The sequence below is a fragment of the Condylura cristata genome, unplaced genomic scaffold (genome assembly GCF_000260355.1).
Source record: "Condylura cristata isolate star-nosed mole 26May11 unplaced genomic scaffold, ConCri1.0 scaffold00017, whole genome shotgun sequence".
In the NCBI taxonomy this organism is placed as follows: Eukaryota; Metazoa; Chordata; class Mammalia; order Eulipotyphla; family Talpidae; genus Condylura; species Condylura cristata.
This window is the reverse complement of record NW_004567118.1, coordinates 31,426,547-31,438,592: the sequence shown is the minus strand read 5'-3', so window position 1 is coordinate 31,438,592 and position 12,046 is coordinate 31,426,547. Positions and strand designations below refer to the sequence as shown.

The 12,046-nt window shown below is 55.8% G+C and overlaps 1 protein-coding gene across 1 annotated transcript in view; it reads left to right on the top strand.

Moving 5' to 3' along the window:
- SPNS3 (spinster homolog 3 (Drosophila)) overlaps positions 1-12,046 on the top strand; it is a 41,205-nt gene that overhangs the window by 28,192 nt on the left and 967 nt on the right. Inside the window, exons 9-11 of the mRNA XM_004685119.2 lie at positions 5,547-5,612; positions 11,516-11,614; positions 11,743-11,914. Coding sequence (XP_004685176.1) covers positions 5,547-5,612; positions 11,516-11,614; positions 11,743-11,914 — 337 coding nt within the window. The remainder of the gene's footprint in view (positions 1-5,546; positions 5,613-11,515; positions 11,615-11,742; positions 11,915-12,046) is intronic.

Genomic DNA, 12,046 nt, shown 5'->3' with positions numbered 1-12,046 from the left:
TTAGCAGTTTGAGGAAACTCCAAACAGTTTTCCATAGTGGTTGTACTAGTTTGCATTCCCACCAGCAATGCAGGCTCTCTCCTTCCTTTCTTTCCTCCTTCCTCCTTCCCTTCCCTCTACTTCCCTTTCTACCCTCCTTCTTTCCCACCCTGCTTTTATTTAAAATTTTTTTCTTTTTTACATTTTAAAAGGACAGATTTATTATAAAAGAAAGGAGAGAAGACGATGCTTGCACGCACAAGTGGACAGGTAGACCTGTTACTGCTGTTTTGCAAAGGGAGAAGAAATACCTTTGCAGCCAGAGGCTGCCTTTTAGCTTTTTGCATGTCATTGTCTTAGCTCCTGTGCCTTTCCCTAGCCTGGAGGTGGGCGGCTCTGCTCAGGTGCTGGATTTGCTGGGGTCCAGGATGGTGACTCTTTGTTCTTGACTCTCTTCCAACCTCCCCTGTGACCATTTTCTTCTCCAAAGGACCGTAGTTTGAGAATTAGGTTTTATGTCGCCGGAGGGAATCGCCAGGCTCAGTGAGGAGGCAGTGAGGAGTCTTTGTTAGAACACCTGGACGCTATTCTCTCTTCGGGGATTTCAGTAAATGCTTTATCACAGGGTTGATGCAACTTAATTACTGGGTGCATCCACCATTTGAGTGGGGGGTGTGCACAGACCTTGAGAGCAGTCAGTAACAGTAGTCAGTGTTCACTTTCTCTGCTTTTACCTGCTTCTCTTCAATGGCTCTCAGTTAAAGGTGGGAATCAAGGACCCTACTCAGTTTATTTCTTCCCAGTACAGGAGATTTAGAGGACAGCTTTGGGAAGGAGGAGCAATGTTCTTCTTTCTACTTTGGAATCACTGTTTTTTGGTTTTTTTTTTTGCCTTGGTTGCCAACACTTAATGTTTATCTCCTTAGGTTTTATTCTTTTCTTTGGTGAAAAACCCTTTCTTTACTAATATATTAATTTTTACTTTTGGGGGGAAGGAGAGTCTATGAGATAAGTTCAGTCCTTCCTTTTTGCACAAGAATTGCCCCAGGTGATCTTTAAGGCTTCCAGGCCAAGCTAGGCCGTAACTCTGAGGTCCCCACTCACCCAAGGAGAGATGTGGTCTCCTCCATGTGGCACCGAGGCCTTTGGCTGCCATCCAGGCCTTTGTATCCAGGAGGAGATGCCGCCCTGTTCAGGCTTTAGGATGCTCGGTACCTGCCAACCTGGTACCCACAGTGGCTGGAGGGATGAACCACGAGATAGAGATGCGTCCACTCTAGTGGTTGGCAGGGTCAGCTAAGAGTCCCAGGATGACTGTGAGATCTGTATTCTTGCCCCCAGGGTGGCCCAGTGACTGGCTGATGTAGGTGTCCCAGTTTAGAGAGGGCGTGGGCTATTATACCACTTTCTACACTGGGCCTTTGCGGGGTTTTGAAACCCTTTTTTCTCTTGTATCTTGAGCTGGAATCACCAGGCCTTGTCAGAAGCTGTCTCAAAGGGACGGCCTTTTCTCTGAGGACCCTGCCTCCCCCTAGGATATAGCAGTAGAGCCCAGCTAGAGAGCCCTCAGCTCTGCTTAGTTCTCCAGGAGGAAACTAGAGTCAGACCCTCTTAATGCCGTTGGTGCTTCACTTCCCACTTGCCTGCTCACCTAGTTGCTGGGCAACTGTGGGCCTCAGGTGGTACCCTTATGCCCTGAAGCCAGTCCCTGCAATTATAGGTTGGCAGGCCTGGGAGTAATGTGTGCCATCCAGCATGGTATCTTGCTGGCAGCCAGGCTGTGCCCAGGGCCTGTGTCCTGGCTGGCTGAGCCACACTGGACAAGGTTGACTCATGAATGGGAGAGAATGATTAGGTCTGAGCTCTGCCCTGGTCTCACATCTGTGCCATGGGTGATGTTTGCCTTCTCCTAGACTCCATTCTTTGCAGTTCAGAAATTAGCTGCTGCCAAGTTCGAGGACCAAGGTGAAGACACTGTCCCTTCTACCCACCAGGGGCTCAACCGTCTCTTGAACAGGTGCTCTGGCTTCCCTCCGGCCCCCTTTCTGTGCCTACCTTGGCATGCAGGGACACACAGGGATGTATGCATGTGTGCACTCCAGCTGCACGCAAGGGCATGAGTATGAAGCTCGCCTGTGTCCGTGGGACACACATGCGATTGTGTGTACACAGCTTGCTGTCTGTATTATGAGACCATACGCATGAGTGTGTATATGCAGGGGTGTTTTTCACCAAGTTCCCCGGCAAGCCTGCACCAGCCTGTGTTTACAGCCACCATCTGTTTGGTTGGTGCTCTTGCCACATGTTTTAATATTTTAAATGTCATCCCTATTACCTCCATATGTGTGTACTTGTGGTGTGAATTTTACGTGTGTGTGTGTGTGTGTGTGTGTGTTCTGGGCTAGAAGGGTCCATGCACCTGTGCACCAGTGTGACCGTGCAGGTAATGGATGGTGAAACATGTACATGTATGATTATGTATCTGCGTGTGCTTATGTGGTTGTGTGTATGTGTATGTGTGATAATGTGAGTGTGTGTGTGTGTCTCTCTCTGTCCAGGGGTGAATAAGGCCGGGATATCCCTCATTACTACTCCAGCTCAAAGGAGAAATCCTCTTGGGTCCTAAATGGGAGAGGCCAAGGCCTTCGGGCTCCATGATTCTCAGGCTCCAGGCAGCGTTCCCAGGCCCCATTGCCCAGGGGGATCAAGTCAGGGTGCAGATGCCTCAGTGTCCACGACTCCAAGTGGACAAGGGCAGAGCCAGACCGCCCTTCTAGAAGTCCCCTCCAGGGCTGGTGTAGGGAGGGATGTTGGGGCCTGGGAAACTGGTGAGGAAGAGGGAGTGGGGAGGCCTGGAACAGGCTAGCAGCAGTGGGCGGAGGAGGGAGAAGATGGGCGATATTTAGGGTGCAGGGTGGACAGGGTACGGTGACTGCAAGGGTGTGAGGTTGAGTGAGGCATGTCAGGGTCCCCTCACCTCCCCTTCCACGTGTCGGGCCTGAGTGAGAGGAGACAAGGGCCACCTCAGAGGAGAAACAGCCGTGGCAGCTTGCTGGCGGCCGGTTTGTGCCTGGGGTCTGTGTGGTGGCTCAGCCACCCTGGGCGAGGACCGTGATATGGAGGCAGGAGGAGAGAGTGAATCTGGGGACACGGTTAGTGAGAAGTGCCGGGACTGCGGGGCTGTAGGAGCAGCTTTGAAGAACAGGCTAAATTCTTCATGGTGGCTTTACCTCAAACCAGGGCCCTTTTGTTTGTTTGGTTTGGATTTTAATTGCTGAATCCGAGTCTGAATTGGTCACGGAAGTCACTGAACTCTAAGACCCAGTTTGCACTCAGCCTGTGGGCAGCACAGGATGCCAAGGGAGGCTCGCATCTTAGAAGCTCAGGTTGTCGACGCCCCAGGCGTCGGCCAGGCAGTGTCCGGGCCACCCCCAAGTTGTATGTTTGGGGAAACCAAGGCCTGGGGGTGGAGGAGGCACCTCCCTGGGCCTCCCCAACCCCCTCAGCAGGGTGGGGCTGCACCGTCCACCCCAGGAGGTTACACCCCTCTGTTGGAGAGCCCCTCCTTGAGCCCACAGTCTCCTGAGGCAGCCGCCTCAGTAATTACAGGATTAGGAGGCAGCCTCTCCCCTTTGCCCCTCAAAGCCTCCGTGTGGAATGAGGATTTGGTGGCGCGGGGCCGGTTTCCAGGTGTGTCTGAGGAAACCTGGCATCCTCGGGCGGCTTGTTCAGCCTGAAAGGCTCCATTGTGGCTGCAGCCTCCCTGTGATCGGCTCTATTTTGGGGTCGGGATCCACCCTGCTCCAGATGGAGGAAGGAAAAGGTGTATTTCAGTATGTCCTGTGGGCGTGGGGGAACACGGAGAGACAAAGGGGAGGCTGCTTCTGCAGAAGGTGTGGAGGGAAGGAGGCAGCTGCAGACTGGAGGCATGGGCAGGGAGTGACCTGGCGGTCCAGGAGGAGGTGGACGTCCAGGGCGGGCGCGTGCGACCTTGCAAGCTGGCTGGAGGGACTTTCGTGTGGCCCTGGGAGCGGTGAGCAGACCCTGCCACTCTGGAATGCGGGTCTGTGGCCTGGCTGGGCCACGCCTGAAACCTGCCTGCCGGCAACATCCTAATTCCCACCACCCACCCGTGTGGTGCCTGGCCCTGGGCCTGCGCCCAGACGAAGACTTGCCCTACCCTTGACGGTTCCCGCATTTGGGTGAAAGAGCCAGGGCTGCTTAGTCTGAGGGAACACGCACATCTGCTCTCCTTCCTTGTCCGTTTAGACCTCTGTCTGTGTGTGTTTCTGCCCTGTCTAATGGCGGGCCCAGCCCAGCCCAGCCTCCTTGGTGTCTGTCTGGCAAGGCCCTGGGCTTTCTCTGCCCATCCTTCAAGACTCTGGTCAGTGCCTGTACTCCATGGCCCTTTCTAGCTGGGACATTTTTCTTATTTGAGCCTTACTCACCACTGTAGACGTCTCTGGAAGCTGCCCCCTCGCCCCACAACCACCCCACAGACCTCCTGTCTCTCACTTTAAATAGCACCTGCTCCAGGGGTGAGGGACTCCAGAGAGTGTCTTGAGTTAAGGCTGCGGGTCTGAGCGTCCTCGCCTGTGAACTAAGGGCAGCAACGTCCGCCTTCTGAGGAGGCCAAGAAGTTAGGTGGGTGACAAGACCTCATGCATCTGGCCCACAGTAGGTGTTCAGACAGTGCTGCCTGGGTGCTCACAGAGCCTGGGCTGCCCTGGGCACAGCCCCGCGACTCCAGGAATGACTAATTCCATTCCAGTGGTAAGCTCCTAGAAGCTCTGAGAAATGAGACTTCTTTCCTCCTGGTTGCTTCATTAAACTCTTCTTGAGTGAGTGGAATGAGGATTGTCTTAATCCTTTGGCACGGGACAGGGGGTTCGGGAAGCTGGGAGAGCCGCTTGCAGTGGTCCTCAGTCACCAGCAGACATCATGGGCAGGGCAGGAGTGGCTGTGTGAGGTGCACCAGTCCCAGGGTGCCCGGGTAGGGAGTGGACACTGCACGGGGGCAGAACCTTGTGTTCCAGGCTGACTTTGCCAGGACTCACCTGTACGCTCAAGTGAGCCCTGGCCCTGACCTAGCACTGGTTCAGTGTCTCACCTTGCTGAGCTCTCTGAGCTGCTTGGGACGGGGATGACCTGGCCGAAGCTGGGCCTGGTGGGTGGACCAGCTCACAGCACCTTATCTGTGCACGCAGGCCTCAGGGGAGCTCACATAAGGCCCTGAGCATCCCCTGGCTTTCTCCACTGACCTCTGTTTCTCCACCTTTCAGAGTGGTCCAGGCACTGGTTGCCTCCTGTTGGGGAACCCAGGGCCTCTCCACTGAGGAGAATGCTGTTCTAGACCAGGGATCGGCCTGCTCTCTGCATGTGGCTGTTAGCCTGCCCAGATGGAGGTGGGGGGTCTACCTGCCCCGTTAAAAAAAAGTTCCAGACCTCCCTCCCGGTCAGGCTTGGTGCCTGCCTTGGTCTTCCTCTCCATGGGAGAGAGGCGCCAGTGCAGGAAGGAGTTGGTGACTGGGGTCCAGGAGTCTCACACCCCCCCAACTTTTCCACAGGTGTTCCTGGCCCTTGGGGAGCTGCTTCTGTCCTGCAACTGGGCAGTGGTTACTGACATCCTGCTGGTAGGTCCGGGTGCTGGAGAGGGGCTGATCCTGAGGCCTCCTGGACCTAAGGGAGGCTGGGGAGGCTGCTGCTGTTGAGAGGGGTTGGGAGGGGCTTTAGAGACCAAGGGAAGGAGACTAAAGTCACTGGGCAGGGGCCTTGGGCTAGGGTCTCCCGGACACTCTCAGATAAATCTGATTTTTTTTTTAGAAATTTATTTAATGTATGCAAGAACTGGGGTATAGGCCAGAGGTAGGGAGGGTGAGAGGATTCCCCAGAGACAGTGTGAGGAGCAGAAAAGGCAGATGTACTGCTGAGGGGAGCAGTGGGAGAGACAGGAGAGGTCTGCTGCGCCATACAGGTCAGCTCCCTGGCCGGGATGGAACTTGTGCTGCAGTGCTGGCTGATAGCTTCATAGTGCTGCGCTTTAACCCGTTGCACCACCAGGGAGGGCCCAATCTTCTGATCTTTACTCCCATTTTGCAGATGAGCAAATGAAGGCTCAAAAAAGGGAGGGGCCTGGACCCAGGTCACACTGTGTGCAAAGACACTGAGCCGGACTGCGGCCAGGGCCTTTTGACTCCAGGGCACCCTCCTTGCATCTTGACCATACTCTTCAGCAAGTAGGCTCTTTGCCGGTACTCTACGAATGCAGCCGGGAATGCCAGACTCTGGGACTCTTGCCTCTGAGCCTAGGTGGGCCCACGCCACCCTAGCTCTTGTGTTTCTGGTTACAAACTGGCAAGGGTTCAGCTTCCCAGGAGGCTTGGTGCTGACCAGGGCACGTGATGCTGCTTGGCTCCTGAGTCTCTGCTCAGCCTCTCTGTCTTCTCCTGGGAGACATTCAGGGAAGGACTTTGAACACTGCTGGGCTGTGCCCTTCTGATTGACACAGGGTCGCAAACCGAGGTGCACCCTAGGGAGCCCTGCTTCTGCTGCCTAGCAGCTGGACAGGGGACTGAGAGCCCTCTGGGGGGTGAGGGGCATGAACTGGACTGGGAAACACACCTGAGTTCATTTCAGACCTGCTTCTGCTACTGTCTAACTGTGTATGACCCAGGCAAGTCCCTTTGTGTTCCCCAATCTCAGTTTCCCTAGGAAGAAAGTGGTGATGAAAATGCCCCATGGATTATTATGAGGGTAAAATGAGATTATCTGTGAGCAGCTTTTACTGAATGCCTGGCAGAGAATGCTGGTGGGGATTCTGAGAGCCATTCAGATGCTTCCAGCTCTCTCATCTCTCATCTCCTAAAGAAATCCTGGCATCTCCCAAATATGACTTTGCAAGGTTGTGGGGAAGTATAGTCGTTTATTTAGCCCATGGGGCTTGCTTGAACACGGCTGTGGATGGGATGCTCACTCCTTACCTCCTCATTGGAGCAGGGCTTTGCTGCTCTTCCCTCCAGACAGGGTCTTGGGCTCCAGCCTGGACTCAGCCACAGACCTGCTGAGCCTTGAGCCTCAGTTTCTTTGTCTATAGAAAGGGTGGCAGGACAGCCTGCAGGAGAGCCCGCAGGAAGGGATCGTTTTGCTGAATGTTTTTGTTAGTGGGCTTGCGCACTCTTAGGCTCAGGGAGCTCTGCCCCTGCCCCCTAAATAGCTTGCTCTCTCTCAGGCGGTTCAGATGGAGCTGAAACCTGCCCCCTGCAGCTTTCTCACCTGCCCCCCACTGCGAGGCTCCCTGTTCCACATGACAGCCCCACAGATATGTGAAGACCGTGTCTGTCCCCCAGTGTCTGTGTTTATAAGAATGATTAACCTGGCCCCTGCCCTGCAGAGCCTTGCTCTTTGTAAGCTGTGTGTGTGCTGGGGGCAGGGGCAGCTGACAGGGTTGGTCAGACATAGTTCCACCCTTCTGGCTCTACTGGGGAGCTGGGGGCAGGGCGGACTGGAAGTGATTTGGCCTACCTGGTGCTCCCTCTGGTCTACCCTGGGCTTTGAGTCTGCAGCCCTCTAAGCTCACAGATGCCCCTTTACCCCGGCCTTCCCATCTTCCTGAAGCCCTGAAGTCAGTGGTGTGGCTGGCTCGGTCCTGGCAGCCCCCATGATGCTTTATCCTGGCATTCAAAGGGGGATGGTTCAAGAAGGGAGCTGTCTTGAGCCAAATTCAGGTGAGAGGCCAGTTACCGGGCACCCAGTCTGTGGAGTGGAGGGGTGGAGGCCAACTTGGATCAGGGTGTGGAAGGAGTGTGAAGCAAAGGAGACCCCAAGTGTAGACAACTCTCAAGAAGCTGCATGGAGGAGCGAGGAGACAGGACCGTAGCAGGGGTGGGCAGATGACCAGACTGGCTTTGTGTTTCAAGAGGTGAGGTGGGAGCAGCTTCCTAAGGGCTGCAGGGGGGAAGGGTGGAGAGAGGGCTGCAGGGTGGATGGGGCTGGGGAGGAAGTGGGGCAGGGAAGGGGAGGAAGTGTGTGGGGATGGGCGTGGCAGGAAAGGCCTGGAGGTCACATCTGTGTCCTGCTCTTGCTCCTGAGGCAGTAGAGCCCAGGGGTGAGGAATCTGGGGCAGTCCACCTGTTTCCACCTCCAGCCCTGCTCTGAGGGACTGTAGTACCTGCCCCTAAGGCCCTGGCTGTGAGGAGCAGGTGAGCTGGTCCCTGTGCATATTCCACCCTGGGCTGGCCACCAAGTCCATTCTGCCTCAGGGCCCTGTTCTCTCTGATCAGTTTAGCCACTAGGAGAAGAAGCCAGATTCTCTCTGGGGAGGACTTAGACCTTTCTGGCCCACTGGGTTTTGAACCTCGTTGAGCTTAAGATTCAGGTTTAGAGGACTTCTGTACAAATTCAGCTTCCAAGTCCCCTGTCCTCAGAGTCTGATTCAGTGGGTCTTTGTTGGGGTTCAGGAATCCCATTTCTAATCAACTTCCCAAGTCATCCTGACCACACTACAGAACGCTAATCTAATCCAGGGCAGCCAGCTCCCTAGGCTCTGAATCCTCTGCAATATTCTGACTGGCACAGGCAGTCCCCCTTCCCAGCACCCTCTGATGATGCACTCCCAACTCACTCCCTGCAGCCTGGGAAGCCCCTTCTGCATGGCCATGCTGCTGGCTAAAAAGATTCGGCTTTGGTTCCACCTAAGACCTACCTTAGCCCCACCTCAAGCAATGTCCTCCAAGCCTGGCTGGGCCGAGGAGGGTCCCGCTCTTTGGAGAGCTGAGATTGTGTCTCCTGAGCCAGAAAGCATCTTGGCAGGCTAAACTGCCTCCTGGCCTACCTTCTTGTGTGTGGGGGCCTCGCTCTAGGTGTCCCAGCCAGCCTATCCAGCCCCAGCAGTGGGGAACTCCTCTTTCCCAGGTCTGTCCTTGGGTTCTGGAATCCAGCCACCAGCCTCGCTCCCACCTGCTCCACATGCAGCTTTCCCCAGCCCCTGGAGGGGGATCACCCTCCTGTCTTCTCTCTGCTCGGGTCTCAATGCCTCTCCACCCACCCCCCAGGTAGCCGGCTGCTGCTTGTCTGTCTCGCCTGGCCTGCCCGAGGTGTCTGGGTGTGAGGGCTGAGTGGGGAGCGCAGGAGGCTGGCTGCCAGGGAGTCTGCACCTGGTGGTTGCCACCCTGACTTTCTGCTGGATCTTGGTTGGTGCTGGTTATGCCTTGGGCTATAAAGGGAACAGCTTTTCTAAGAAAAGAAGAGTTAGAAACAGAGGTGTTTTTGTCTCAGAATAGAGTAAGGTTGGGTTTTTGGAAACCCAGAAGCCTCTCACCTCTAAAATTACCCACTGGACTCTCCAACCCCTTAGAGACAATGGGGACCCAGTACAGTCTGGGGGAACCTACCTCTGCTAATCGTGGCAGCCAGGCTGGTCTGTGCCCAACAGGCGAGGGCCCCCGGGAGGGGAGGAAGGGCCACCTGCCTGGAATTTACTGAATCCAATTAGCCCAGGCCCCTGCATGGATTCTTTTGGACATCGAGGGCCCATCTTCTGGGAGGCCCTGCCCTTCTCCCCAGAACCACCAGTGAGTAATCACATAATTATGGGGTGAGCAGGAAGCACTTGAGGAAGGTGCAGCTCTGTGGTCAGTTCCTCAGTACTGTTGGCAGGTTCTGGTGATGGGTGGAGCCCAGCTCCTTGCCAGCTGGGCAGAGTGGCTCAGTGCCAGTGACCCCAAGACCAGACAGTTACCTGCGGGAGTGACTCCTGCAGCCCAGCCTTGGCCCCCCACAAGCCCCCTCTCACCCATCCCATGCCTCCCAGTCCTGGGGCTCCAGCCTCCACACATTTTTTTTTTGCTCACACTGTCCCCTGCCCAGAAAGCCCTGCCCCATTCTCTCTGCCAGTGACCAGTTACTTCCCTACCCATATGCCAGGCTAGGGATGAGCCTGTCTTCTTTATCCTTCTCTCTCCGCTTTCCAAATGTTCTATCACCAGCATATAAATATTGTTGGAAAGGCTCCTTCTTACTCATAACAGCAGCATGGTTAAAAGGCCAGGCGCTGGCGGGAGAAGGCCTGGAACCAAATCTCAGCCTTGTTATTTCCTGGCCGTGTGGCCATGAGCAAGTTGCTTCCCTCCGTGTAGAGGGTTTGCTATCTCATCTGTCAAATGTGGATAATAACAGTCTCTCCCTCGTGGGCTGTTTGCGTGGATATGTGCAATGTACATGTGTGTACATATGAGATACGTAAAATGCATACAGGGAGCTTTTAATACACATTAGTAATGCTTATTATTATCATTGTTATTACTCTCTGATGAGCTCAGATATTATGGACTCATCTAGGTCTTGGGGAGAAGGCTTTGGGGGGCAAAGCTCCCCCGTGGTTGCTCTTTCAAGACGGTGACCCCGTGACCGTGTGACTTCTGCTTGAACCCTTTCTCTCCCTCCCCGCTCTCCCCTGCTGCAGCCCTGGGGTTCTGGCAGGGTTGCTCCTGAGACCAGACTCCCAGATGGTTCTACCTGACTTATTTAGTTGGCAAACCTTCAGCTAGTCCCCTCTGTGCCTGATGCCTTGCTCTAGCCTGGGTGTGCTGGAGAAAACAGATAGGCGGTTTGCTGCCCAGACAATGTAGGATGTGGGAGCGGGGGAGGAAGAAGCCCCCCCGCCCGCAGTTCTGGGTGATGCGTGTTCAGTCAGGGGTGCACATAGGGCTGGGGAGCGTAGGGTAGGCCCCTGAACCCTGGAGGAGGTTCACCCCAGAGATCAGTGCTGAAGGACAAGCACCATGCTCCAGTCAGACCGGAGCAGCAGCTGCAGCGTTCAGATGCCCAGAAGCTTCCTGCCTCCATGCGTCCCAGGGTGGTATTTCGGTCTGATGTCCATGTGAAGTCAGTGGGTGCCAGGCAGAGCGCTGTAATGAACAGAACCCTCCATGTAGGTAGTATTTGTTCTCTCCCTCGCTTGGGAGAGAGGAGACCAAGGAAGGCGAGGTGCAGCAGCTTGCCCGGAGTCCTGCAGCCAGTGAGCAGAGGTGGGGTGAGAATTCACATTCTTACCCGCCCCACCCTCTTCCTTGGAGTCATGGGGGTCTGCCCAGCAAAGTTTCTGCCTGGTGGCCCTTGACCTTCCTGAGAGAGGGGTGGAGCTCCGCACCATGCTGACACCAGGCGCCTACACATGCAGACACCTAGCTGTGGGCCCACTCTGCACCCCATCAGCCTGCACTGCTGCCTCCTAGGCTCTTGAGTTGGGGTCTCAGCCCCAGCACTGTTGTTACAGTCACACCTGGCCCAGAGACACCTCCTCTAGAGAGGCGATCCTCCTTAAGGACCTTGGGACCCCCATCTTGGGGGCCTGGGTCGCCCTCGTGAGCCTTGATGGGCTTGATGTTCTCTTGGTGGGGCCCCAACCATTGGGGCTGCTGGCTCCCTTCCATGTCATCCCCCAGGCAGGTCCTTGGTGGGGAGCAGGAGGCGGTGTGGGGGCCCCTTCTCTGCCTGCCCTCACCCGGGGATGCCGCCCTGATGCTCCTGTGTTTTGCAGTCCGTGGTTGTGCCCAGGTGCCGGGGAACAGCAGGGGCACTCCAGCTCACGGTGCTCCACATCCTGGGAGACGCAGCCAGCCCCTCTCTCATCGGATATGTAAGGCGCCGCGTGGGCAGGCTCAGGCGTGCCTGGGTGCGTTTGGGGCAGGGAAGGCCTGAGACGGGCCTGCTCTGCTCAAGCTGGCCTGCGCCGGGGCCTGGCACACCCACCTTCCCTCCGTGCAGATGTCCAGTGTCCTGCGGGCCAGGCGCCCCGACTCCTACCTGCAGCGCTTCCTCAGCCTTCAGCAGAGCTTTCTGTGCTGCGCCTTTGTCATCGCCCTGGGTGGCGGCTGTTTCCTGATCACTGCGCTGCATCTGGAGAGAGACCAGGCTCAAGCCCAGGCGCCTGGCACAGGTACCCACCCTCACACCCATGCCATGCTCAGAGTTGAACCCCTGGGGCAAGGAGCCTCAGTCCCCACCCCATCCCCTCACCACTTTATTCATTTATTCAAAAATAGCGATTATACCCCTGCTTTGTGGCAGG